This window comes from Cygnus atratus, chromosome 1 (assembly GCF_013377495.2).
Source record: "Cygnus atratus isolate AKBS03 ecotype Queensland, Australia chromosome 1, CAtr_DNAZoo_HiC_assembly, whole genome shotgun sequence".
NCBI classification, from domain to species: Eukaryota; Metazoa; Chordata; class Aves; order Anseriformes; family Anatidae; genus Cygnus; species Cygnus atratus.
Window position 1 is genome coordinate 39,258,650 of NC_066362.1, and position 26,237 is coordinate 39,284,886.

General features: G+C 38.1%; 1 protein-coding gene across 1 annotated transcript in view; it reads left to right on the plus strand.

The window, feature by feature from the left end:
- The window catches only part of TRHDE (thyrotropin releasing hormone degrading enzyme), a 203,504-nt gene that overhangs the window by 36,297 nt on the left and 140,970 nt on the right, over nucleotides 1-26,237 (plus strand). Inside the window, exon 3 of the mRNA XM_035544377.1 lies at nucleotides 3,304-3,430. Within this exon, the coding sequence (XP_035400270.1) occupies nucleotides 3,304-3,430 (127 nt within the window). The remainder of the gene's footprint in view (nucleotides 1-3,303; nucleotides 3,431-26,237) is intronic.

Consider the following 26,237-nt stretch of genomic DNA (forward strand, 5'->3'; position numbering starts at 1 on the left):
TGCAGTAGGTGATGAATTATGCAGATAAGCTAGAATCCTCTTTATCTTGCATAGCAGAACACGTACTACTTTTATTTATATTTAGGTCTGACCCTGCAGAAAATTATCTGTTTGTTTTCTTATTTAAATTAATGTAAAATCAAATTCTCTAGTGTAATGATCAAACAGCCTGTGGGAAAGTATGTAATAATTATGCACTGTTGTTCAGTCCAACATATTTAGTTACAAAGTAATGCAGCTTATCTGCCTTCTGAAATGAAAGCAGTAAACAAGTGGAAAAAAAAAAAAAAGTATGCTAAACACAAATCTTGTGTCTTAATCTTCATTCTGGTTTATCTGCTGAAGCTCCTTGTTAGAGCAGCATCTGAACACTTTACAGTCTTTATTGCTTAACGCTGAGCATGTTTGTATAAGCTAAGGAAATAACACATTCCCTATTTTATGGACTTGGAGGTAAAACAGTGATGGCCAAGATGAGCCTATACCTATTAAAGGACATTGGCTTATAGAAATTAGGGGCTTTGATGTCAAGCTTATGTGTACCTGCCCTCAGATTGAGATCTGGACCAAGCTCCTCATATTGTGAATGAGGGAGACACCTTCGAAAGCATCACCTGAAACAGCCAGCCAGGTGATCAGTGCCACAGGTAGCCCCATGCAGCAGCCCTCTGCTCACCCAGAGGGAATTTTCTGAGGCAAGAGTGAGTCTAAGGTTTCTTCATATGTTTTATGTTCAGTGGGTGTTGGGTGGAAGGCAGAAACAGACCCAGCTCCCAGGAGGCTGTCTTCTGGTATGAGTGCCACCACCACCCAGTTACCTTTTACTCCTTTATTTCCCTTCACACCCTTTCTGGACAGAATGTTGATTTCTTTTCTTAACAGTGGGAATCATTAGATATGACAGGTGAAGACTAAACCTGCATACAGCCACTTCTGTTCAGAAAAGCCTATAAAGAAGTATTTAGAGTATTTTCTTGGGCCATGTAATTTTGAATTCCTTAAGAAAGTGGGAGAAGCTAAACTTCGGTCTTTCATAGCTTGGGGCAAATTAATAACTATCATGTGAAGTAGCCAAAGAAGATTTGTTGTAGAAGAGAATGTCAGCATCAGCTGCATTTTGTGTAGAGCCATCCTGTCATCTGAAAGTGGCTGGCATGCTTTGGGAATGCCTCTTGCCTCAAAGCTTAAAAGACCTAGGCAACAGCACAGATAATTTTTGAGCTGTGTTCCAGCTTAGGAGTGTTAAGCAATACAGCCTTGTTGGTCTGGAGCTGTTCTAAGCAGGCAGAGATACACTTCACGGGGAAAAAATAGAACTATATTCAACATTAGGCAGGTATCAAATGAAAATTTGTAGCATTGCAGTTTTTGAGCTTTGATACCCGGGTGCCATCATCAACACCTTTAAATGCCTTTTCTGCATTTGCCAAAAGGCACACGTTGAGCCTTGATTTTTCTTTTACATACTTTTTTATTTTCTTCCCTTCTGTTGTCCTAATCCTTATAATGGACACATTTGGCCACTGTCAAATTGAATGATTTTTTGCATACCTGGTTGGCTGACTCTTCTTTTTCTAATATGCTGATACAGTCAACTGTGCCAGTAAAGCAATTATGCAAAATTGTGTATAAAGGTTTAATGATACACGACAGTGTTCATCACAAATTTAATTGTGATTCTTAGCATCATTTCATAAACTAAAGGTTTCAAGAAGTTTGAATTAGGAACTTTGTGGTTAATCTCTATTTTAATAAAAAATTATGCATAGTTTAGCTGATAGGGAATGTTTAATATACATGCCACTGTTAACTTTGGAAGGAAACAATAAATGGATATAGTGACTTTGAGGTGCTTAGATAATGTTTGATATGCTTTCAGGTGGTGATTATGAGAAGTCTGCTTTATTACATGTCTCATTAGGTTACACTGTGTTATCCATTTTGCCTTACAATCATAACTGTGTATGGCTGATTGTGTACTGGATCTGTAATATGGCACAAAGGTATAAATATAAAGATGGACACAGTTAGTAGCAAAGCAGAGCAATGTGTCTGAATGACCATAAAAACAGATAGTGGTTTAAAACAGAATTGACAGGTGCAGTGCATTGAGGTTCGATATCTGGTTTCCACTTAGGTAACTGAACTGGTTCAGGAAATGAGCAGTAAAGCAATATTTGGTAATGCTCTTACTGAAGCTGAAAATCCCATAATTTTTTTTTTTTTTGGTTCAGAACAGGGCATGTAGAAACCTTTCCAAACTGAAATTTCCACTTCATGTTTGCATTGATATTTTCTGTTTTCTGCCGTGGTGCTTTCCGTGGAACCCTGAGTGGGATTAAATCCTACCACAGGAAGCATTAGGTCATTATGAACGGCAGGGAGAGACCTTCTGCCACAGCCACCAGTGACAAAGCACACGCTTCTTCCATCACTGGCTGCGGCCATCAGGCTGCATGTGAAGAGGGAGTATGGAAAGTGGCCCCCCTTTCTATGCCTTTCTTGGTTAACAGTTGTCATAAGCTGTATGTCATCTTTATACAGGACAGGGAATAACAAATAACCTTGTGGTGCCTTGCGCTACCTTTTTCATCTGAACAGGAGCTGGTCAGCTTGATGCTCCGTGCAGGCAGATGTGTGCGCAATTCTATATCGAACACAGCAGCCTGTGACTTGTATAAACAGCTTTAACTTTCTGCTTGCTGAAAACAGAGGCCTGAAGCAGTCATGAAGGTTTGGGGAATGTTAATTGTTTGTCTATAAGGATGAGCTTATAAATGGTTGTTTTGCAGTGTTTTGTAGCTTGTCGAGGGTAACTGTGTCACTGCCAGAGAAAAGAAAGGAGAATGATCATTTTTTTTCTTCACAGTCTACTAATACTTTCAGGGTTCGATGTAATGTGCCTTTAACAAACCGTGAACTTCCTCCTACTGAGCCACTGCATCTTGCCTACATTCAGTGTAGGCAGAGAACCATTATACTAATCCACCCTACCATCATATCTCTAGCAAACACATGTAAGCGTTTTCTTTGAATATTTATTTTGATGCAAACAGTGTTAATTCTTTTATTTGGCAACACAAACAAGTAGGAGATTGTGACTTTTCAACTTTTTAACCTTAATTGTCTAAGTTCCATTTTTCAGCCACAGCATGTTTTGACAAGCCGATGACAGCTACATCTTGCTATAGGGGAATAACCCTGCCACCTCACAATGACCTTAGAGTAGTTCACCTCTGCAGGTTGCAGAACTTTAATATGTAGACACTGAAATGATCAGTCTATCGCTTTGTTTTTTAACAGGTACGATTGTATGCAAGACCTGATGCAATCCGAAGAGGATCAGGGGACTATGCTCTAAATATTACAAGAAGACTAATTGAATTTTATGAAGATTATTTTAAAGTGCCCTATTCCCTGCCAAAATTAGGTAAGATTTCCCCTAGAACATGAAGTTCAATTGGAGCTTGGGACACTGTCAGCTTTTTTAAAGGAAATTTAAGACTGGAATTTACTAGGTTTCAAGGTAAGGAATGTCTGGGTTAATTTGGAAGGATCAATAAGTAAGGAGTTTTTCTCTTTTCCCTGGAGAGGAAGGGAAGCCAATTTGTCCCCTCTCCTGTCTTGCACTAAAAGGAGCAGAAAGCAGACAGCACTTGGGTATGTTAGGCAGTGGAACACTAGGAAGAGAATGCAGCAACTGTAACTACTGTTTAGTTTCTTCTTCATTCTTTTTTTTTTATTATTTTATATATAATATATATATATATATATATAGTTTGGCCTCCCTTTCATTAGAAAGTCACTGGGAGACATTTGTTCTGTAATATTTATTACTTGAGGCCTTAGCCTTAGGTGGGGAACAGAATTGAAAATATTTGTAGAAATGGGAGCCTCTAACAGCATAAGGCAGTATTTGTTATGCTAGTTCATGTTGTTTATTAATGATGGCTAACATATGCTTAATTGTATTGTTGCTTACTGAAAGAACTGCTGTGAACTTGTTTTGCTGCCCAAGTGACTTAAATGTTGAAGCTGTCAATTTCATTTATTTTTGAAATAGTTTCCTCTCCTCCTCCCTTTCACCACAATCATTTGTTCTCCTATATGCTTGAATATTTTACACCATATTATTACACCTCCCTCCTTAGGGGCATGTTTGATCAAGATCCAGAAAAGTCTATTGCTCAGCAGCGGGAAGAAAGCTTGTATTTGATCAGAAGTGTTACAGTTGGAACCACAGGTGATCCTCCCAGGAACTCAGGGTCTATTTCATTAAAACCCTTGCCTGCTGAGTAGCATTATTAGTCTTACAACTAACGGTGTAGAAGATAGATAAAGTAATTGATGTTGCTAGATGAGGGTGTCGCATGAATTTTTTATTAGAATGTTGTGGTATTTATTTCTTGTTCTCTTTAAATGATGGGTTACAGGCAGTGTTTGCTTGGAGGTGTATGCAGATGGGTTTATTAAACATGGCACGTGCATCAGATTTCCTGTGTATCTTTTATACCTGGCTTCAGGTATGGAAGTTACTCACACTGGAAGTTACAGATTTACTGGTGCCAAAAATTTAAAAGGCAAAAATAATCAAAAACTTTCCTCTGAATAAAAAGAACAGTGGGACTCTGATCGTTACTTCAGGTAGTTTACTGTGGATGCCAGGTAACAGCAGGCACTAGTGGCTGTATCTGTTTCAGAATATCTTTCACAATTACAACATATGGCCTTTCAACTCAACATACTTTATGGGTTATCATTATGCTGTGGCATATCTTTTTAAAATATCTCATTGGAAGTGAGTATGTTCCAGTTTGGATGTCCTTGCACCAGATTAGGAGGAATTGTCACAGGTAAAATGTATTTTTTCATCAAGTGTTTATAGCAAAATTGTGTTAATATGAAGCACTGGTTGAAAACTTGAGTTATCCTGTAGTGATACTACAGGAAATAGTTTGGAAAGTTTGTTACATGATAATAAAGTTAAATTTATTAAATGTAAATATAATAAGTAAAATTTCTACACTCTCTGTGGTGTATTTTCGAAAAATTTCTTTGAATATGAACATAGGTACCTTTGTATCTGGTTCAACAGAACACTAAGATTACCAAGTTTAAGCATGTGCTAGTGCCTTTAACCTGAAGGAGTGCTGATTTATTTTATTTTTTTACTGGGAAATGGAAAGTTAGGGCCAATAGTCTGGGAGGTGAGGGAGTGCGCATGGTGAAAATGTGTTGATACAGAAAACATGCCTGTGCTTTCTGAAGCAAAAAACCTTGGGACTGTCACCTGGTACACTTCTATCATCATTGCAAAGCATCGTGTACTTCATTAAGGCTTTTGTGTACAGGGTTGTCCGTTTGAACTCTGTGTATAGTGGGCATAGTCAAGGACAGTTAGGCTTCAGAGGTGTTGCTATATCAAAAGGACCTGTGTTCATTTGTTCACGTATCACTGAGATCCCTTTCCACAGGCACTTGGTATTTATTGTTCATCATCTGACACTGTAGTAAGTCAGCTAGGGTGCTGTACAGGAACCACTTGGTCCTGACAGTTTTGTCTACTTGACTGCCAGGCTTTTTTGCTTTACTTATTTGCAGTCAGACGTTTGTAGTTGCTGTTGCCTGTTGTGGGCTTCTCTGACTTCTTGGCAGCCTGTGTTATGATTGGGAACTGTGGAGAATGTGGGGGAACCATTTTTCCACCTAGTGACTAGCATTTTTTGGACTTAAATGGCCTGTGCTGACTTCTGAATATACTGGAACAGTAGATCTATTTGCCAATTGATGTGAATTATGGTAATGAATGTGAATTGGGGATTTTTCTCATTTGAATAACCAATTTCCACAGTTAAAAGTTCTACTTAGCTTGTAGACATGTGCTCTTTTTTTCCACATCATACTCTGAACTGGAAGGTGCTTGTGTAGGGTTTTAAACTAATAATTCTCATATGAATTTCATTTCTGAAAAATAAGTCAGTTCTTTAAAAGACAGATTTCTCCAAGACTATAATATCATTATAAACACTACTTAAAATGAGAGGTGGATAAGGCATTGGGCTTTGCTTAATTCTGAAAAGATATGCGGTAGGGTTTTTAATTGTGTTTCTGTGGCTGGTGAATATAAAATACATTTCTGTATTTGTGTCACATATTTAATTTTAATCCGGTTTGCAATACACAAAGCATTTTCTTAATGTGTAGAGCTTTTTCTTACAAGGATCTTTGAGATTGGAATAGTTTCCCTGTGGGGAATGATTAGGTAAGCAAGAGCTTTTCACACTTGGACAGTTGTGACTCTTTAAGCTGTGAATGATATGGGGTGGAGGGGCTGACTGTCTCTTCCAGCCAAGAATAAAGGGCCATACAATGAGGCTGGCAGGTGACAAGTGCAGAGAACGCTAAAAGATTGCAGTTACTGTGGCAGGTGGTAGATTTGTGAAACTCATCAGAATAGATTGTAGATGCAATCCAGAGGTCCAAATGGAGGCATAGACAAGTATTTGGAAAGGAGTTCCATTGGAGAACATCCCCTGGTCTGAAAACAGAAGCTGGGAAATACTCAAGAGAGTGCTATACATACTTCCCTGGTCTTTCTCTTTCTTTAGCACCTGCTTATGGCTGCTGCTGGAAAGGAGAATACTGATCTGACTAATCCTTTTGACTGAATAGGCAGAGCTATCCCTATGTTCATAGTCTTCCAGAAAGAGTAAAGCGTTTCTACTAAAAGGCTACAGAATTTCTTTTGCAGAATATTTCATATACTGGAACTAAGAAACTTTATACAGGTCCAGTTATAAAGGACTGACAAAATGTTGCATGTACTGCATAAACAAGTTACCCAGGTGAAGAGTTTTGGATTTCTGAGATAATTTTTTTTCCCTGTAATGGGACTGTAGGATTGCAATGTTAGTGGGATGCATTTGCCGCTTCTCTGAAAACTCATTTTAAAACTCACTTTCTTTTATTCTGAGTACTGTATTTAGATACCCATGTAATTAGCATAGCAATTATGCGTTAGATGTGTAAAGAAACATAGGCCTTTCAAGGGTTAGAGGCATGGTGCCTAACTCAAAGACGTGCTAGGAATCATTCAACTGTAGTCATCCAACGTTCAGCTAGGATGTCTAAATTAGCTAGCTTGTTGCCCTAGATGTGTTCCTTACATCATCAGCAGAGGGGAGATCTTCCCGAGAATGGATCAAATCTTATGTGGGCAGACTCTCCCACTGAAGCTGCCTAAGTAACAGGAAGAAAGTTTTATTACCCCTGAGCTCAACTTAAGTGTGGGTAGTAACATTAAATTTTCACAATGTGCAGACCTGGGAAAGAGAAGTATCTAAGGCAATTTAGTGATGCAGAGCTGTGAATAAGGTTTTGTAGGGTTGGGGACAACCTTAGTCTTTGCAGAAAGCTTTTTATTTTCCCCTTTGAAAGTGTTGTGAAATGTGGAAAGATGGACAACTGATGACTCCACTTTTATGTATATGTTACAGAAAGGCTGGGTGAAAGTGAATCCCCTTGCTGTTTTGTCCTCAGGCCTGTAGAGATGAACCAATATTTACTATATGAATACTATAATGTGTGTGAACATTATAGTGTTAAAATATATCTTAAAAAATAGTATATTTTTTCTGGACCTTAGAAAGTCTCTCTATAGAATTGCTGCACAGCAACTTTGGGGTTGCATCTGACACGTTTTTTTTTTCAGGTGTGTTCAAGGTATTAATTACTTTATGCAAAAATGATAAGTTCTTGTTTTCATTATGCAGCATGAAACACTTTAAAGTTCTCAATGCAATCTCAGAAAGTGATTTTCCAAGGGATTCAGTGAATGTGCTGCACAATGGAAGACAAGATTGGACCGTTAACACTTGCTCTTTGAATATTTTTGAAGAACAGGGTTCAGTTTTTTAAAGTGTCATACAGGAGTTTAAACCGTTTCCTGCAATATAAAAAAATGCTTAACCATATAAAGAAAAGGTTCAAAGGGGAACTGTTCTGATTTTTAAAGGAAACTCATGTACATGTGCTCTGTTCCCTGATTCCCTAACCAACCAAGATAACTCTTTTTGTTTCTCCATCTATAACATGAAAGCACTATGTAGTACTTTTCTGGTCTTGTCTTAAGAGTGTTTGAAAATGATTGTCAGCTGTTTGTTTGGTTGCCTCTTGATTAAGAGGTTGCCAATCAAAGAATTTAAGAAATGCTGATCTGATCTGACCTCCAGCATCCTAAGGGCTTGTAGAGTTTCGTAGCATTCTTATGACATCATGGTTATAGTTTTGATCTGAGTGATACACAGTCTTTTTGAAAGATGTCCAGTCTCTTCCACTAAGAGAGAATCCATCACACCTCTGTTGGAGAGAGGGAAAGGAACGTTTGATGGTTTTACTCAGCTGGGCAGCTGAGCTCCACCACAACCACTCTCTCACTCCACCTCCCCAAAGGAGAAGGGGGAGAAAATATGATGAAAATGGCTCAAGGGTTGAGATAAGGACAGGGAGATCATGCAACAATCATTGCAGGCAAAACAGAGTCAACATAGGGAGATTAATATAATTCATTACCTATTACTAGCAAGCTTGAGCAGTGAGAAACTAAAAAAACAAACAAACAAACAAACAAAAAAAACAAAAAAAAAACACAAAAAACTAAAAACACCTTCTCCCTATCAACCTTCTTTTACCTCCTCCCCCTGAGCAGAGCAGGGGAACAGGGAATGGGGGCTGCGGTCAGTCCCTAACACTTCGTCTCCGCCGTTCCTTCTTGGTCACTCTCTGCCCCTGCTCCGCATGGGGTCCCTCCCACGGGATGCCGTCCTTCCTGAACTGAGCCTGTGGGGGCTTCCCACAGGCAGCAGCTCTTCAAGAACTGCTCCCACATGGCTCTGTACCACGGGGTCCATTCCCCAGGAGCAAACTGCTCCAGCATGGGTCCCCCACGGGCGGCAGCTCCCCCCAGACTCCCTGCTCCTGCGTGGGCTCCTCTCCACGGGATGTCCATGTTTAGCAAGCAGAACTGAAACCTACTATGTTTGTTGATCAGCTGTATGAAACACATCTGGTGGCTCTGCACACATTTTGGTTGGTACAGTGCATTTGTACGCAGAATAAACTGTCACTTTTACCCTGACCTTTGCAGCTTCTGTTTTGACGCTGTGGTTTTATTTTTCTGTTTTTTTAAACATTTCTAAGCTCTGAGCACTTCAAAACAGCAACTGGTCAGGGCTCTAGAGGAAAAAAATCGTTCTCCAACCTTAGCAAAAGGTACTGAAACAGTGCTTTGAAATATGAAAAGATGCTGCGAGTTACCAAGTTGAAGCTAATGATGTGTGGGAGATCAGTCCATAGTATAATGATAAGAAAGAAAAGGAAAAAAATCTTCACCTATGACTTTGTCTTAATGTATTGCACTAAAATATGTTAAATGGTAAGCCAATGTATTCTAGTAATTAGTACAATAAGGACCATAATGGGCATAGTAACTGGTTTGGAATTTATTAAGGAGAAGCTGAGCTCTCTCTGGTGACTTGGCATGATGCAAACTTGAGTCTGATATTGTTTGCAAGAGTCAAGACAAGTTATGTATGGAAATAAAGCAGCTCTATATAGAATAAGATGAATAGACCCTGGTGGAAATAATCCTCTTCAGAGTGAAATGTGTTCTTTTTGTTATATAGGTATTGCCTTCCCCTCTTAATTAGAACATGAATAGAAGCCAAACCTCTCAAACAAGGAAAATTCTCAGATTAGCAGCATTACTGCAAGTAATGCTGTTCAGTTAACCCATAGTAAAAAGAAGGTGACCAAATCTGACAGTAACCACTGTTACTCAACTGTAACCACTGTTACTCAACTAAACTACTCAACTAAATCAGCTTGTGACATCAGTTGGCTTTTAAATGATTAATTAAAAATAATAAGAGAGGGTGATGCTGTTATGAGATTGCAACAGAATGTTGCATTGTCGGAGATTTCATGGAAATGCCAGGGCTTTTTTCAAGCCATGAGAATGCCTCGTGCTCCATCTTTCATGTGCATTTAAAGGGTATTTTTCCTAAGTTTCTAATAAATGAGTCATCTGAGCAGTTGGCACCAATGTAGAAGTGGGTGCATTGAACTGTAGCCATCAAAAAACAGCGTCTACTCCAATTTCTTTACCATGTGAGAAATGTAGATGCCTTCAGAAAAGATGCATTTTGTCAATAGTTAGGAGAAATTAATCATCCCTGCAGACGTATGCACGTTAAGGTATCTCTGCTAACCATGGAGAGAGGAAACTAATCTGGCTAGTTTAAATTTGATGTCTGACTTTTAGGTGGCTGAAAGATGGGATGAATCTCTGTGTAGAAGTTATAAAGTGTAATAAGGTCTTTGACAGACACAGAAGCTCTATGGAAATGATGGGAATCACCAGGAAAATGTGTGAACTTCCACTTGGTAAGAGAGTGTTAAATGTCTAAAAACCCATGAATCCAAAATGCGCTTTAGATAGCCATGGCTAAAGCAGTTTTCACTATAGCTCTTTTCACTCTGCTGCAGCAGAGATGTCATCTGTGATTGTCTTCTCCAGGGCTGCTAGTGATTGTCTGTTTGTTAGCTTAACCATACTGTTCTTGACCAGAAATAAGGTTTACTTATGAATATCACATTTTGAAGGGTAGTAGTGATTTCTGCTGTAAAATAGTATTATTGGAACAGGAACCCTCTTGGCCATGTCCGACTTTTGAACACAGTTTTTTTTTTGGTATTGGTTGTTTTTTCTTTTTCTTTTTTTTCTTTTTTTCTTTTTTCCTCTTCCTCTTTTTCTTCTGAAGATTGTTAACAATCTGTTAGATCTGAGAGTTGAGAGAATTTATTAGACTTTCACCAGAAATTTTTTTCACCAGCAACTTTGTCTTAAATTAGCATATGTAGGAAAGCAGCTTAGGCCTCTGCCCACAGTGAGGCACTGGGAACCTTAGTTTTTACAATGGGATAAGGGCTGTATGTCATTAGGATATTGGGAGGGCTACTTTCTGGGCAGGGCATGGCACTGTGAGATCAGAGCTGTGTGGAGAAAAAACATCTATAGAAGGGTTTGGAAGAAATGGAAAATGACATCACAGGAGAATGTGGTAGATTTAGATGGCATTTGTGAAGGTTTACATATGTGAATCCTTGGTCAGTATGTAGGAAGATTGGATTGCAGTAGGAAGTGCTAAACTAGGATTTTCCTTTTAAAATAATAGCTAGAATATTTAGTTTGGATAGAAGTAGGTAGTGTGGTTGGTTTAAATCAGTTAACTAGAATGCTGAGGAGAATGTAGGAAAATATAGTGGCTTCTTTTTCTCAGAAATAGACAGGTTTGAGAGGTAGAAACCTGACAGTCCTCTACATGTGGAACATGGTACAGAAGTGTTATACAATCTGTTCAAGTATATTGTCTGTTGATGGAAAAGGGAAATGACTGTTGTTGCCCTAATCATATAGTTCACCTCTGCAATCTTCCACAGTGAACGGTATTTAAACAGCACGTTCAAGATAGCTGTGTACCCATAACACAATAATAGTATAACACAACTAACAGAGTAACAACAACGTGTTTCTAGTGACACTATTTGAGTAAATATGAAAGTTTCATTAGGTCTTACTTCACTTTTTGTATTTTTGAATGTATCTGGTTCATAATTATAATCATGTGACAACTTTTAAATAAAGATAATTTCAAGTTCATTTCAGCAAACTTCCAGTTTACATATAAATGAGCAGTTACAAATACAGGGAAAAAGCAAGGGTACTAGACTGAATTCTGACAGGCTGGGGTTTTCCTGCACTGTATGTGAAGCAGAGGCTTTTCCTGCATCAGGAATGAAGCTCAATAATACCAAGGCATTGCGCTGAGGGGGGGGAAAAAAATATGGCAGCTTAGGGCGCTGCTTCATCCTGGTCCACATCCAACACCGACATAGCTCAGTCAGACATTTTTAATATCTGCAGTGTGAGCGCACGACTTTTTTTTTTCCCAAGGCTTTTTGTTGTGAATTGACTGAAATGGGTTGTTGTGCCTACTGAAGCAGCAATGCATTTCAGTGGTATTGTCTTTCCATTCAACATTGTGGCAAAGGTTATTGGGCCTCTTGCATTTCGTTTGAAACATAAAGAAGACCAAGTTTCAAGCCGGACTCAGAAACAAGTTCAAATGAGTCTAAAATGAGTTATAAATGGTTGCAATGGACTTTCTCTTCCAGTCTTGTCTAAACACGTGTTCTGTATTTGCTTTAGCTCTGCCTAGTGTTATGCTTTCTGAACCCTGTAGATTGCTGCACTGGCTCCCAAAGCCTGGAAGAGTTAATGTCATGCCAAAGCCTCTACAGAACCCTAGTTTAGAAGCACAATTTTATTTAGCTTGAAACTCAGAGAGCAACACCCATTTAGCCTATTTTCTTGCTGAAAGCAGGCTAAAGAGTCTTAAATGACTTTACTCTTGGCTTTTCCTCTCACTCCCTGCACTTAGAACTTGTTATGGTTTGCCTAGCTCCCTGCCTTCCTTCTCCTAGGTTCATCTGACGTTTGAAGAGTGGTTAGCTGTGTGTTTTAGAGTGCTTTGCTGTAATTTTAGAGGAGCTCTGTAAGTTCTACTGCATATTCAGAATGTCTGAGTGGCTGGAATGACAACTTCCATGGAGAAAGACTGAAAGATAAGACCAAAAAGAGATTTCAGCAATAATTGTACTATATTCCTTTTTCAGAGATAACTGGTTTTGCAGCAATTTTGAAAACACTGCTGTCATATTCATGCTGATTAGGGCTTGTAAGAATGTGTAATTTTTATTATTATATTTTAATCAACATAATAAATGAAAATAGTAAGCAAGTGGTTTTGTGGTGGTGTGGGGTTTCTTTTTTCTGTTTGTTTGTGTATGTGTGCCACACTGGAGAAGCATTTCTGGTAGCTCTCCAGGTTTTCAGTGTTAGAAGGATTGTGCTTCTTTGGGATAGTTCGCTATGCTGTCCAGATGTGCTACCGTGACAAAATTTGTTTTCCTTTAGATGCTGGTTTGAACGCACCAAATATATTACTTTGAGAAACAGAAGTTTCACTAGGTAGAACTAATGAGAAAACACTTCGTCCACCGACTCACTTAAACTGACTTGTGTTTGCTTTTGTTTATTTTCTTTTTTTTTAGCTTGAAATTTGCATTTATATTTAACAATTTTAACCTCATTTGTGCTTAGTGTAACAGCAAGGTCAGGAAAATTCCTTAACTGTTCTACCAAGAACAATCATTATTCTTCACTGAGGATCCTTTGTGCTAAAAAGAGAATAGATGAGGAAAGTATGCCAAAAATTTCTATACAATTAATATTTTCATTTCCTAATAAATCTGAAACGAGTTATGCATTACTGGTACAGTGAGTTACAAAATGTAACCACTTACTGATAATGTCCTGAATATTAGAAATAGTTAAAAGTCTGTATGCAGATGTATAAAATGAGCTTTCACATCTTTCTTCTGTGCCATAAAAAACCCTCATAGATACAGACATAAAGCAGATATTTTCATATATTATCAAAGAGCATGAGAAGTTTCTTTCAGGAGATTATGACAGTGTCTTGGAAAAGATTATAACACATTAAAGTGGGACTTAAATAGGCCAGAGATTGCTGTCTGTACAAAAGATGTGAAGAATTGTATAACTACAGAGCTGAATAAACCTACTGCTGCTGCCTAGTTTCTGTTGGCTTAGTTGTAAACCTTCCACCTGTACTAGGTAGTTTCTGTAAGCTACTGAAATTCAAAGGGATGTATGTGCTCACCTTTTATTGCTTTTGCTAAGGATATTGTAACTGAAAAGATATCCTAACACAATCAATTATGCTATGTTTGCAGTACCTTGCCTGAAGCAACTTCATTTTTGCATTAAGAAGCCAATGATTTTCAGCGTAAAGATGAAAATATTAAGATGGCTGAACAACTTCCATTAAGACAAGTGAATTGTCACTGTAGATACTTTTATTTTATGCATACTGGCAAACATGTTAAAATGGTATATGTACATTAAAAGAATCACTTAAAAATGCTGCAGAAATCTCTGGCAGATACGTTAAACTTGCTTTCCCTGTTCTCCCCTGCTGTATATAAATTTTTCCTTTCTTTGCATCTAATTTATTTAAATGCCATCTGCTTGTGTATTTAAAACATAACATTTCCAGATTCAGGATCAGTTCTGTGAAGGCTGCGTTTTCCTTCCCTCTCTCTCCGATTCTTATCAGCAACACTTTCTAGCAAAGCTGTCCTCATGAAGATATATATTTGTCATAGTGGTAGCACACTTCAGAAAGTGTATTAAGCTAAACCAACTCCCACTGTTCAACTCAAAAATATGTTCCTTGTCATATGCTACTCCTCACTGAAATTAAACTCGGAAAATGTTTTAGACTGGAGAGACCTAGTCACTTTCTCTCATGACTTGTTCAACTTTGGCATGGCTGTGCGTAGTTGTCCTGTTCTACAGTAATGGATGGTTGAATCCCAGAGCAGGTGGGAGGCAGAGGTAAGGGGAAAGTTACACAAAGACACATGAAGGAGAAAAACTTAAAAATGTATTCTAGAAACCCCTATCATAAATGTCTGCAGCTACTACTGCTGTCTCTTTGGTGGTATAGGTAAAGCTTCAGAAACCATCTCAGAATAGTGCCTGAGTCTGTGGCTTTGTCACTATTCCCTCAGCTCAGGAGTGATAGGCAACTTGTTAGCTGGAGCTGATCATGGCAGGAGAGCTCCTATGTGTATTTTATTCAGCAGGTGGTTTGGTCTGTCACCACCAACATTATGATACTAGCTACAGACAGGTTTCCTTGGAGAGTCGTGATGTAAAAGCACAGGTACATTGACAGAACATTAATTGCATGTGGCCAGATTTATGATGTGACTCAAAAACAGTAACAGAAGTCAGTGGTTGAGTTTCTCATATGAAATTATGTGAGATATTTTCATAGTTGTCATAGTACCTAAGCATGTTATAATCACTGCTGTCTGTTTACACGTAATGCATCTCAGAAATGGAGGAGTACAGTGGCTCAGTTGTACTGTTTAGAGACGCAACAGAAAGCCAGAGTGCTGAGAGGTGAAGGCAGTCAGATGTCTTGATCAGACCTGTATAAAGTGCTCACTTGTTGGGTAAGATTTGAGTATGTATTGAAAGAAAAGAAACAGAAGGCAGTTGGAATTTGCATCCTTTCATAATTAAGTATTGATTATTCAGTTTCATGTGAGGGAAATAAATGTGACTCCAGTAGTTCCTACTTTAAAATTAGTCTGAGTGTTTTTCTTCATAGGGTGCTAATTCTCAGGTGTGGAAATACATAAAGCTTCATGAGATTGCCAGAACTGTAACTTAGACACATAGAAAAATACATTATATGGCTTTTCACTGTTAATTTAGGATGTTTTCCTAGGCATTTCTTCTCCATGTTCTTGAAAGGGTTTAAGTTTTGGTTCTGTCTTAAGGTAATTGCAGATAACTGAATTTTGTGAAGAAGCATGGCTGTTACTCAGTAACAACCAGATACACTAGAAATGCAGTTTTATGCTGCATGGTATCTCTCCAGGTATTGCTGTAGAAACTAGAACAGTTTCCAGCTGATTAAAAGGTTCCAAATTGTACTAGCTACTATTGATAACAGAATGATATAATATAGCTCTTAATAAAACCTTCCAAAGATGAGAATGTTGTCAGATGACACCGAAGGATATGCAGGAATTGCTATAAATCATTCAGAGTAACAACGAACAGACAGCTTTCTCTAATGCTTATGTTGCATTTGGGGACAGCTGGATGAAAAGTCCAATCCCAGAAGAATTCACTGTATTTTATCTTCACCAGTCTATTTCTTAAAAAGGAAAAAAGAAGGAAAAAAAAAAGATAAAGGAAAAGAAAAAAGAAATCTCTTTGTAATTAAAATACCTCACTTATGTGGCAACTTTTGTGAATTCACTATTTGTGACTATGGAATATAAAATGGCCAAATCCAAGTACCTATCTGAAGGGTTATTTAAGTTGCATTCATTAAGTGGAGAAATAAAACAGCGCAAGTGAATATAATGCAATTTTAAAATATAAGAGCAAGTCTTCCTAGCATCTCAAAACTCTACATTCATTTTTTTGAGGTCTACTTTAACATTAAACTGTCTTTCCGACCATGCTTAGGTACATGTAGATGGACATATGCAAACATATATACTCGTTATCTTGTATTTGTATGTACACGTGACTAATCCTGTTAATTAAGGTTATATAAATACTGATTTCTAGATAAAAGTCTAATCAGCAGGTGCCACAGACATTTCTGGAGGCTCTCCCAGCTCATAGTTCCCAATGCTTTGCTGTCACATAATCAAAAAGTGAGGGGGCAAAGTCTGGTCACACACCCGAAATGTGGGTGCACCACATAACAGGGAGCCTGGGAGCAGGGACTCTGACTTCCAATCATGAGATGAGATTGGTTTGGTGCCTAATTAAAGAACTGGGGCAATATTGAGTGTGCTCTCTTTCAGTCCCTTATCTGAGGATCCTGGCAGGAAGATGGGTCCTGTTTATGGGCTGTGGGCTGCAATCTTCTCTTACTTTGCAAGTCTCATGACTTTTTTTTTCTAGCTGCCCCCTCCACTTACAGATCCTCATTTCAGTACTTTCTCATCAGACTCAAAGGTGAGGCAAGCATTCTGTATCTTACATTCCATTTCATAAAACATCAGCCTCACTGGTATAAAGTTATCTTGTTCCCTTGTATTTTGGGAGGTTATTTTTGACTAACTCTTTCCAGTTTTTGCAGAGATCTGTTTTTCAGGCTGGTCCCACAGTTTTAACTGTACTGCTGAACAGCAGCAAACTTTAATGTGGACGTGGGGACTGGTGGCTGGACTCTGGGTGAAATCAGAACTTCTTAAGATGGCTTTGCTGACACTGTTCGGGAAACTATAACCCGGGAAGATTACAGTCACAGATGGTGCGGCACTAAGAATATGTTAAGTGTAATTTCAAAGTAACTCGTAAGATTCATATGTAAAGAATGTGTGTTTATCGGTGTTACAAAAATCATTGGACCTCATCATCAGAAACTCCCTGGTTGCTACCTGTTAACAGAGTGAAGGTGGCAGAATCAACTCACCTAGAGAGACAGAACTGTCTGATACTGTACCACCAGCAGCCTGTTTCCATTGTTCAAGTAGTCTATAAGTAAAAGTTGACAGATGCACAAGCTGTAAAATTGTTTCACTTCAATAATCATGTTTAGGAAGAGGGCTCCCACAGGGAGATAATAGCACTGGAGATAATATAAATGTCTCTCTCCATATCAAAACTTTTGACTTGACAACCAAGCTATTTTATATTTTGGAAGGTAATTCCATGTAGAGGCGGTCTTGTGACAGCATATTTTTTGATCTGTAAGACTTTCACTGAAACTCATTTTAACACTTCTAGCTAGGAATTTGCCTTTGCTGCACATCCAGGGTCAAGGCATTTTGACCTGAGGATTATGAACAAGTCCAGGCAGTGCGGTGTTGCTCTTTCTTTGTGTGAAGATGGAAAATTCCTGATAAAGTCTGTATTGGTTCATGAGATTAAAACACAGAACTACTCGTGTACATATATTTAAAAGCTTTTTGGGTGTCTTTATCCATCTATCATCACTTATATGGAATAGTGATTTTTTTTTTGTCTTCAGGTTGCTAAAACCTCGTCTCTGATACAGACTTTTATAGAACAGGATTTAGATAAACACCCACGATATATTGAAAATGTGGTCTCTTCAGGAAAGTCTGTTGTCTGTCCTAGTACTCTTGTGTTCTTCCTTAAATTAAGCATGCTGTGCCACAGAAGGGTAGTGAGTTTGATTTGTTGGTGGTGTTTCTTCAAGTTTCTAATTGGCCAGTAGCTTTTGTATCTCCTGCAGTAATGGAGATGTTGCATTGTGCATTCGTTTAAGATGCATTTCCTTCTTGTCTTCTGACTGTTTCTAAACATGCGAGTTCCCCAAGAAAGGAAGGGCAACCCCTACATCCTCTCACAAATCAATTATAATGGATGCATTCTCAGATGAAGAATATGCCATGTTTCTTTCAGTTTGATTTGGTTGTATTTTTGGTATAATCTATTTTACAAAGTTATACCAGTAAATATTCTTTCATTCTTTTTTATTATTATTATTATTATTATTTTTATTTTCCCTTCCTTCTTTCTCTCCTGCCCCCGCTCCCCGCACTCCCCCCCCCCCCCCCCCCCCCAACTCCAGCAGGGGCAGTGAAAATTAAATGACAGGTACACAAATTGGGTTTTATGATGAACAAATATTAGACCCTCATCTTACATTTTTCTTTATACTGATCACAGAATTTTAATTAAAAATACAATATTTTGATTTTTTCCCCTGTTTTCCTGGGGAGGGCTGACTGTATAGATTGGTTGCTGAATGACAATTATAGAGCTAATTGCCTCTTTCTTCCTTCTCTGATCTTTTTGGGAGTGCCATTTCAGGATGGTGACCAGCTCTGAGGACAAGTGTTTTTCTCATTTGTATGTGATACTTTTCTATGGTGTGCTATGGTTTTCAAACCCTTAATAGGCAGCTGAAGCTGGATCCCGTACCTGATTGTTTAAAACTATTATCTGAGATTTACTTGAGATTTACAATTTATATATACTCAAAATGTGATAAAATTCTTGATTGATTTTTAGCAGCATATTTTTATTCTTTATAAAGACTTTTTCTTTTGTAGTTAAAATAGAGAGGAAAAGGGATTTTTTTTTTTTAATCTTCCTTTATTTATTTCACCTCAAATCCCACCTTTTGACATTGGGGATTATGGATTTACTTGGATCTGACCTTGAGTGTTTAGTTTACGAGGCAGACTGAGCAGTTGACTTAGTGGATAATTCTAGCTTCTCTATGTTACCGTGTTAAGTTCTGCATCCCTGCCAACAAGACCATGAAGGCAGTATAGTTGAAAAACTAAACAGCGTATAAATAACCTTTTGTTTACCTTTTCTGCTCTCAATGTTATTTTTTGTGTCCACTGGAGCTGTTCTAAGGTTGAACCCAGCTGTTTGTCTTTAAACCTGAATGCTTAGCTCTTTTCCATAACAGCAATTTTACTTGACAACTTCCCTTCATGTTTTTATGCATAGTGATCAGCAGTGAGATTGGGAATCCCAGGTGCTGTTAGATTAGAAATTCAGCACACAGCTGGAGAGCTGCCAGGAACTGGGATGAGCTGCAGATCTGAGAATCAATATGAAACACCTGACTTTGCTTGTGGACTACCAGCTGGTTGTCCTTGGTCCTCAGTATGCATATCTGATTTATGTTTTAAATAGGATTGCACCAAAACTTGGAAAAGATGATTTCTGACATGAAGATAATGTTCTGTCTGCTTGATATTAAAAAGGTGATGTCCCATTTAAGCTTTGGGATTATCATAAATCTGATTTAGAATGTTTTCAGTTAAGAGTCTCTATTCAGTTTGGTCAGAATTTATTCACTTCTTTTATGCTTCTTTTGAATCTTGATGTAATTAGAAAGAAATTAACTTTTGTTATTTTATTTGCTATCCAAAGCCAAAATGCTGTACAATTTTAGAAGATGAGGTTGTGGAGCATTGACATTCAATATGTATGTAGACACAGGGCTTAGTGAAGTGAAGTTCTGAGCAACTGCATTGCTAAATGTACAGGTAGGATGTAGGGCATGATCACTGAACATAGGTTTGTGCTTAAATGGTCCATTACTGTGCATTAAAACTGAGCAGAGCCATATCAGAGTATTTTAGACTTTTTTTGCACTCGTCACCATTGATTAATATGTCATGGCTACTGACGGCACATTTATGCGTTGTGGGTTGCCTCAACTAGGTTGCAATCCAATCAGCTATTATAAATCGAACAGGAGCAGGTAGATCAGAATTTGCATGGAGGCTGTCCTTTTGGCAAAATGGTCTTTTATTTCAGTGGGTGTTATTCTGTTCCTGATTGGCTCTATTCTTCTGTTGCTATTGGATGAAATAAAAATGAAAGAAATCCTTAAACACATCGTGCCTTAAAATAGTTGTACATTTTGAGAGGAATGAATATGGATGCTTACATTTGGTCAATTTCCACCATACTGTAAATTGCATTTGCGCATATATATATATCTTCAATTTCTAAAACCCCACTAATCCAAAGTGGTTTCAAAATAGTAAGTAAAATGATTAAATTGACACTGAATTGCCATAAAATCTGTCATCACTCACTGTTTCCCAACCCGAATTTTATAGTTTTCATATAATTTAATTTGTGCTTTTGGTTTTTCATCAGTGAAATTGTATTGTTGGGTGCACAGATATTTTTTCTTCTATATTGTCTATTGAATATATATAGTGCAGATTATGAAATGGAAGTCTTATGTAGTATTAAAAATGCCAGGATAAATTACATCCCATATATATTTTCATATGGTTATGGGTAAGGCTGAGAGAATATGTTTGTGACCAGAAATATTTAGCGTTATGAAGTGCAATGACTATGAAGTTGTAAGTTTTATAAGTTCGTACAGCTTGCAAATTTGATTTATAACAAGATTAACAATGTTAAAGTGATTTTCTGGAATGGGTTACAGTGTAGAATGATATCTAAATGTGTTAAAAGCATTGCTGTTGAATAGCAATTGAAAAAAATATTATTGTATTTTATAGTTAAAAATAACACTGTTAATTCTAGCTTTTCAGTTAGCAGTAAACCTTTTTTTTTTTTTTTTTTTTTCTCTTGGAAGAAAGGCAGTTCTAAAATGTATCCAGTGTTTTCTTTTTAGGCTAGTTAATTGGCATACCCTCAATGGACATAGAAAATAGCTACTTTTGTCAGTAAGAACATAATAGAAGAAAAGGAGTTGCGCCACCCTATACATTTACATGAATGATTTGCAAATGGAGATTTCAATTTAGGAGCTATTTCAACAAGTCATGTATTTGACTGAATTCAAGTACATGATTAGTATTACTAACTTAACCCTAACAAGTTTAAGAGCTTCAGTGTGGTGCTACATGTAGCTGGTAGACGCCAACAGATAATTTGTATCTGCAGTGATATTAAATGTACAGGAAGTTTGGTAGCTAACAGATATCAATATCAAAGTGCTTACAGAAGAAATGCATAAAATTCATGTAATAATATATAAATAAGAGAAAGTTGAGATATATGTAACATTTATTTACATGCAAGAGATTTAATTTTTGAAGAAATGGATATGTTTACTTTTGCGGGGGGCTTTGACTGTGTTGAGACCTATTCTATGTATTATGGCTCCGTTCAGCACTCTAGCCATCAGGATTTTCCAATGCTAAAAAAACATATATTAGCTGTAATAGTAACAGACCAGTAAACCTTTCCACCATCACTTGCATTTCCTTGAAATTGCTGGTTAAAGGACCAAATCTTAAGTTCCTGTTATGTGGATGAAGGTTAGTTAAAATTCATTTTACTTTCCAGACTGAGGACTCCTCAGTTGAGCTTTTGAATCCACGGTCTCCTTCTGAGACAAGGAAATCTTCCCTGTTGTGTCCTTTCAGAGTTTATTTCAGGGTGTGATTGCAACATGTATTGTCTTCAGGATTGAATCTGGCTTAAGAAGCTGTTCAGCCCATTACTGCTTGATCCTTCTTTGCCCCTACATGGGCCGTTAAAACTGTTCATTGGATATTGCTGTAAATCATCATGTTGAAATGACACAAGCTAAAATAAGCTGCTTGGAAATATTCGTTGGACACTTGAATTTTCTAAAGTTTACAGTTAGACATTCACTTTTTAAAAGATACATGAAGAAAAATTACCTTACAGCAAATAATGAACCTCCCCCATAATTTGCATATTAATGTGGGGCAGTATCTTGTGAAGAAGCGTCTGGAATCTGTTATTCAAAATGCAAAAGAAATGGACTGAAGTCAGCTTTTCTCTAAACCACATTTATAAACATTTTGTGGTTCTTTGACAGCCCCTTTTCTATGAGTCAGCTTTTTCCAGTGAATTTTTGTTTTGCTTTCTGCCAAAAAAATGATATTTTATTAGCTTTGATTCTTTTTTTCTATGCTCTCTTGCTATTTCTCTGGAAAAAAAATTAAGTAGTTGAAAATTGTTTTCCTTTGCAAATAAGCCTGAAATGAGTTGCCACTTTCAAGTGTGTCTGGGATGATGTTAAAGTAGCTGGGGAAGGAAAAGGGCAGATTGTTATTGTTGTTACCAAGTTGTTACCAACTGAGAAATGTTCTTCCCCATGAATTTTCTCTCTGTTTGCAAGATCTTTCTTCAAGCTGGTGTTGACAAGATAGCAGTGAGAAAGGTTGTTGAGAAAGATATGGCTGTAGTCCCTTGGAGAACTGCTATATTCCCCTGTACATCAAAAGTTACTACATGCCAAGTAATCTATGTAAAAAGAGAGGATCATTTGCCATTGACTTTTTACTGGCTGAGAAAGCAAATTGTCTTTTCTATAGTGTTGTGGAGAATTTGTGTTATTCTGTTAAATGATTTCTAGGGTAGAATAAAAGCATCTGAAGGAAACAATCACAGAGAAAAACCCAAGGGATAATCTTCAGGTACAGCCAGATAATTAGCGCTTTTGCTATACAGGCTGTTTGAAATGTGATTGCATGCCCAATGGAGTCAATGGGAAAAACCTGAAATGGTGTCCACAGACATCGATTCAAAGCTTTAAGCTGGCAGAAGAAACAAGCCAATTTATTGCAACAGTTCAGTGTGGAAAAAAGTTACACTCTGCTTCCATTAAGCAATTTTTCAAATTCAGAATTTCTTCACCAGCCCTAATCCTTCTCTTAATGCTGGGCTCTGGACCAAAGAATGTTGCGTTACCTTTACTCCTTTCTTCTATGGCTAGAAACACTCTTTATGGCAGGGGAACAGTACAAAAATCCCTAGAAAGAGGCTGCCTCTTTATGTGTAATTATCGATTGTTTCTTCCTGTTTAGACACAGGAAGAGTATTCTAAAGATCACAAAGTCCCCGTGGAATAGCTGAAAATACATCCTGCTTTGTGAGTAGATCTACCTACTGGGCTTCTGGTAGACAGGCCTCCTAACCTGGTTGTGTTGCCCACGTGAAGTAGGTCTGCTGTGCCTTTGTGTTCTAGGGGGGCTGCTGGGCGTTGCAAAAATGAGGTGCCTGAGGAGAAGCTGCTGAGAGAGACGCTAATACTGTGCTTCTGTTGGTATTGATAGAGGCTGAATTGTGGGATGTGGGGAGACCATGTGGCATAATGGCAAAAAGCCTCTCCAGATTTTACCACATCCCAGTTTACTGCAAATCTGGCTTCAGCTTGAATTTTGCAGATGATAGCAGCAAATGTGAATTCCCTTCTGGACTGGGGAAGCAGCTTAGGGACTTCTGCATGGACTACAGAATGAAGAGTACACACTTAGAGATCTTTTTGCAGGATGGACTGTTTACTGATAGGGTGCTGCTGTGGAGCTATTGTCAGCCAAACAAGCAGGAGCCTTCCTGAACTACAGGAGGCAAAGCCTATGCCATACCTATATTGCTGCTTTTGTTGCTGAATTATCATCCCATTCAGTTAATCGGCATTTCTGGAAGTATAATCTTTGGTCAAAGGTTATGTTATCAGGGGAAATGCTGAGCCTGTGCTTCCTCCCATCTATCACTCCCCTCTGAACACCAAAGAATGTGTTCATGCTCCTTTCAGTGCAGTATACTGTCAGAAGACATGAAATAAAGGAATTGAAAAAGACAAAAGTAGAGGTTATTTCTCCTTTTAATATCTCTCTTCTGCAGTGCTTGTGTAAGCATCCCAGACTATGTCTGCCAAGCATAGGGGACAGCGTTTGTTCCCCACATTAATTGTGGGAAATGTCAAGTGGTGGAAACATCTTTTTAGTCGTATTTGTCTGCTTTCCATGTGGAAAAGTGGTTTATATATTGTCCTGGTTTCAGTTAGGACAGAGTTAATTTTCCTCCTAGTAGCTGGCAGGGTGCTATGTTTTTGGATTAGGATGAGAAGAGTGCTGATAACATGCTGATGTTTTAATTGTTGTAGAGCAGTGCTTACACCAAGCCAAGGACTTTTCAGCTTCTCGCTCTGTCCTGCTAGCGAGCAGGCTAGGGATGCAGCAGGAGCTGGGAGGGGACAGAGCCAGGACAGCTGACCCAAACTGGCCAAAGGGGTATTCCATACCATCTGACGTCATGCTGAACAATATATAGGGGTGGCTAGCCGGGGTGGAGGGGGGCCGGCTGCTCGGGGATAGGCTGGGCATCGGTCAGCGGGTGGTGATCAATTGCATTGTGCATCACTTATTTCGTACACATTATTATTATTAATACTATTATTATTATTATTGTTGTTATTATTTTTCCTGTCTTAATAAACTGTCTTTATCTCAACTCACAGGCTTCACTTTCCCGTTTCTCTCCCCCATCCCGGAGAGGGAGCGGGGAGGGTGAGCGAACGGCTATGTGGTGTTTAGCTGCCAGCCGGGCTAAACCACAACATATATGCTGGTTGATTTATGGATCAAAATCTTGAGAATTAAAGCTGTTATTTTTTGCACTGTGTATTAAACAACAACAACAACAACAAAAAAGTAAAAAAGGCCTTTTAGTACCAGATTTCCCAGCAGGCTACAGATGATTTCAACTGACTCTTCTTGGCATACATGTGATATTGGTATCTGTCATATAAGTGACTGAGGAAAAAAGCAGAAGCAAACACAAATAGCTTTGTATGTGAATACCAATTATTATTATTATTTTTTTCTCAATATTGAGATTTCTTCTAAAATGCTTTTGGGCAACAGCCCCAGAGAGACAACTTGTACACCTGGTTTAAATAACTAGGCTTATTTTCAAAGCAGTAGAAACTGAGTTGCTGTGAGACCACCTTGAATAGGAGAGACAATGTAGGGGTTGCTAAGGCCAGGCTGATAGACTGTGTATAACAGGTAGGGATACAGTCTGGAAAGGGACCTTCTGGGTCATTAAGGCTAGACCTATTTTTGTGTTTGATGCATTTCAGCAACTTGTCAAGCTCCACTTTAAATATCTCTTTAAAGTCTTCTGCTTCTGATAATGCCAATAGAGAAATATTATGGATTTAGAATTGTTTGACAGAAGTGAATCTCATGCGGTCTGAATTCTAGTTGCAGTGACTGATAGGATTCTTTATGTCTAGTTTCTCCAAGTTCATTATGGTCTGGAATGTTTCATTTTACATTACTTTTTGTAAGAAAGTTAAAACACTTATTTTAAGGCATGCTATATAGAATAATGTATATACAGGTTTTTTTTCCAACCACAAAAAGTATATCCTGACTTAGTAAAGGAATGGGTGAACTACCTGCAAACAAATTTCTGTTTAGCATTTGGACTCAATAACCATCACTGGTTTGTAAGCAGGAAGGAAAGTGTGTAAATAGGAAAGACTAAACCTAGACCTTATGTGGTAATTTATTGGTTTGAATAAATTGATGAGTCCTTTTGACTTAGTGTCATACCTTAAGCCTGGAGCAGAAAGGAGAAAAAAGTCAGCGAAAAAAGGCTCCTGTTAATCAAGGGAAAGTCTGACAATATAGGAGGAAATAGGTTACAATGTCATATCTAGGACCACTGGCTACTTAAGAAACATTAAAGACAAAATCCAGATTTCCTACTTTGGGCACTTTAAATTAGATGTCACAACTCAGGTCCAGAAGTAATAGTATTTTGTGGGATACTAGAATAATGATGTAAGTGTATATTCTCTAGGTACCAAATACTTTCTCCTTTTCAAACCGTTAGTTCCACATCTCTTCCAAAACCACTCAGTTTCTTTCTCCTTTGTGTATTGATAGGGGCCATGGCCAGCGTTACTACAGTGTTACAGGCAGCTCTTTCCTAGAGCTGGGTCTTAGAAAAATCGTGCTGTGGCTGGGTAGGCAGATTCATTTATAAAACCTGGTGCTTCCCGTTCTCATCAAGGCCAGAACCTTGCAGGCATTGTGAAAAGGAAGAGTCGGATGAATAAAAGCATTCATTTACAGTCGATTATCTGGGACTTGTAAGAGATGTAAACCCTCTTGCTTCAGCACATAATACAGCTACTGATTGACAGGGATGGAAGGGCAGAAGGGAGAGAGAGGCTGGCAAATGAAAAAACGGGAAAAGCTTTTGATTTTTTTTTTTCCTTTTTTAACAACTGTTCATTGCC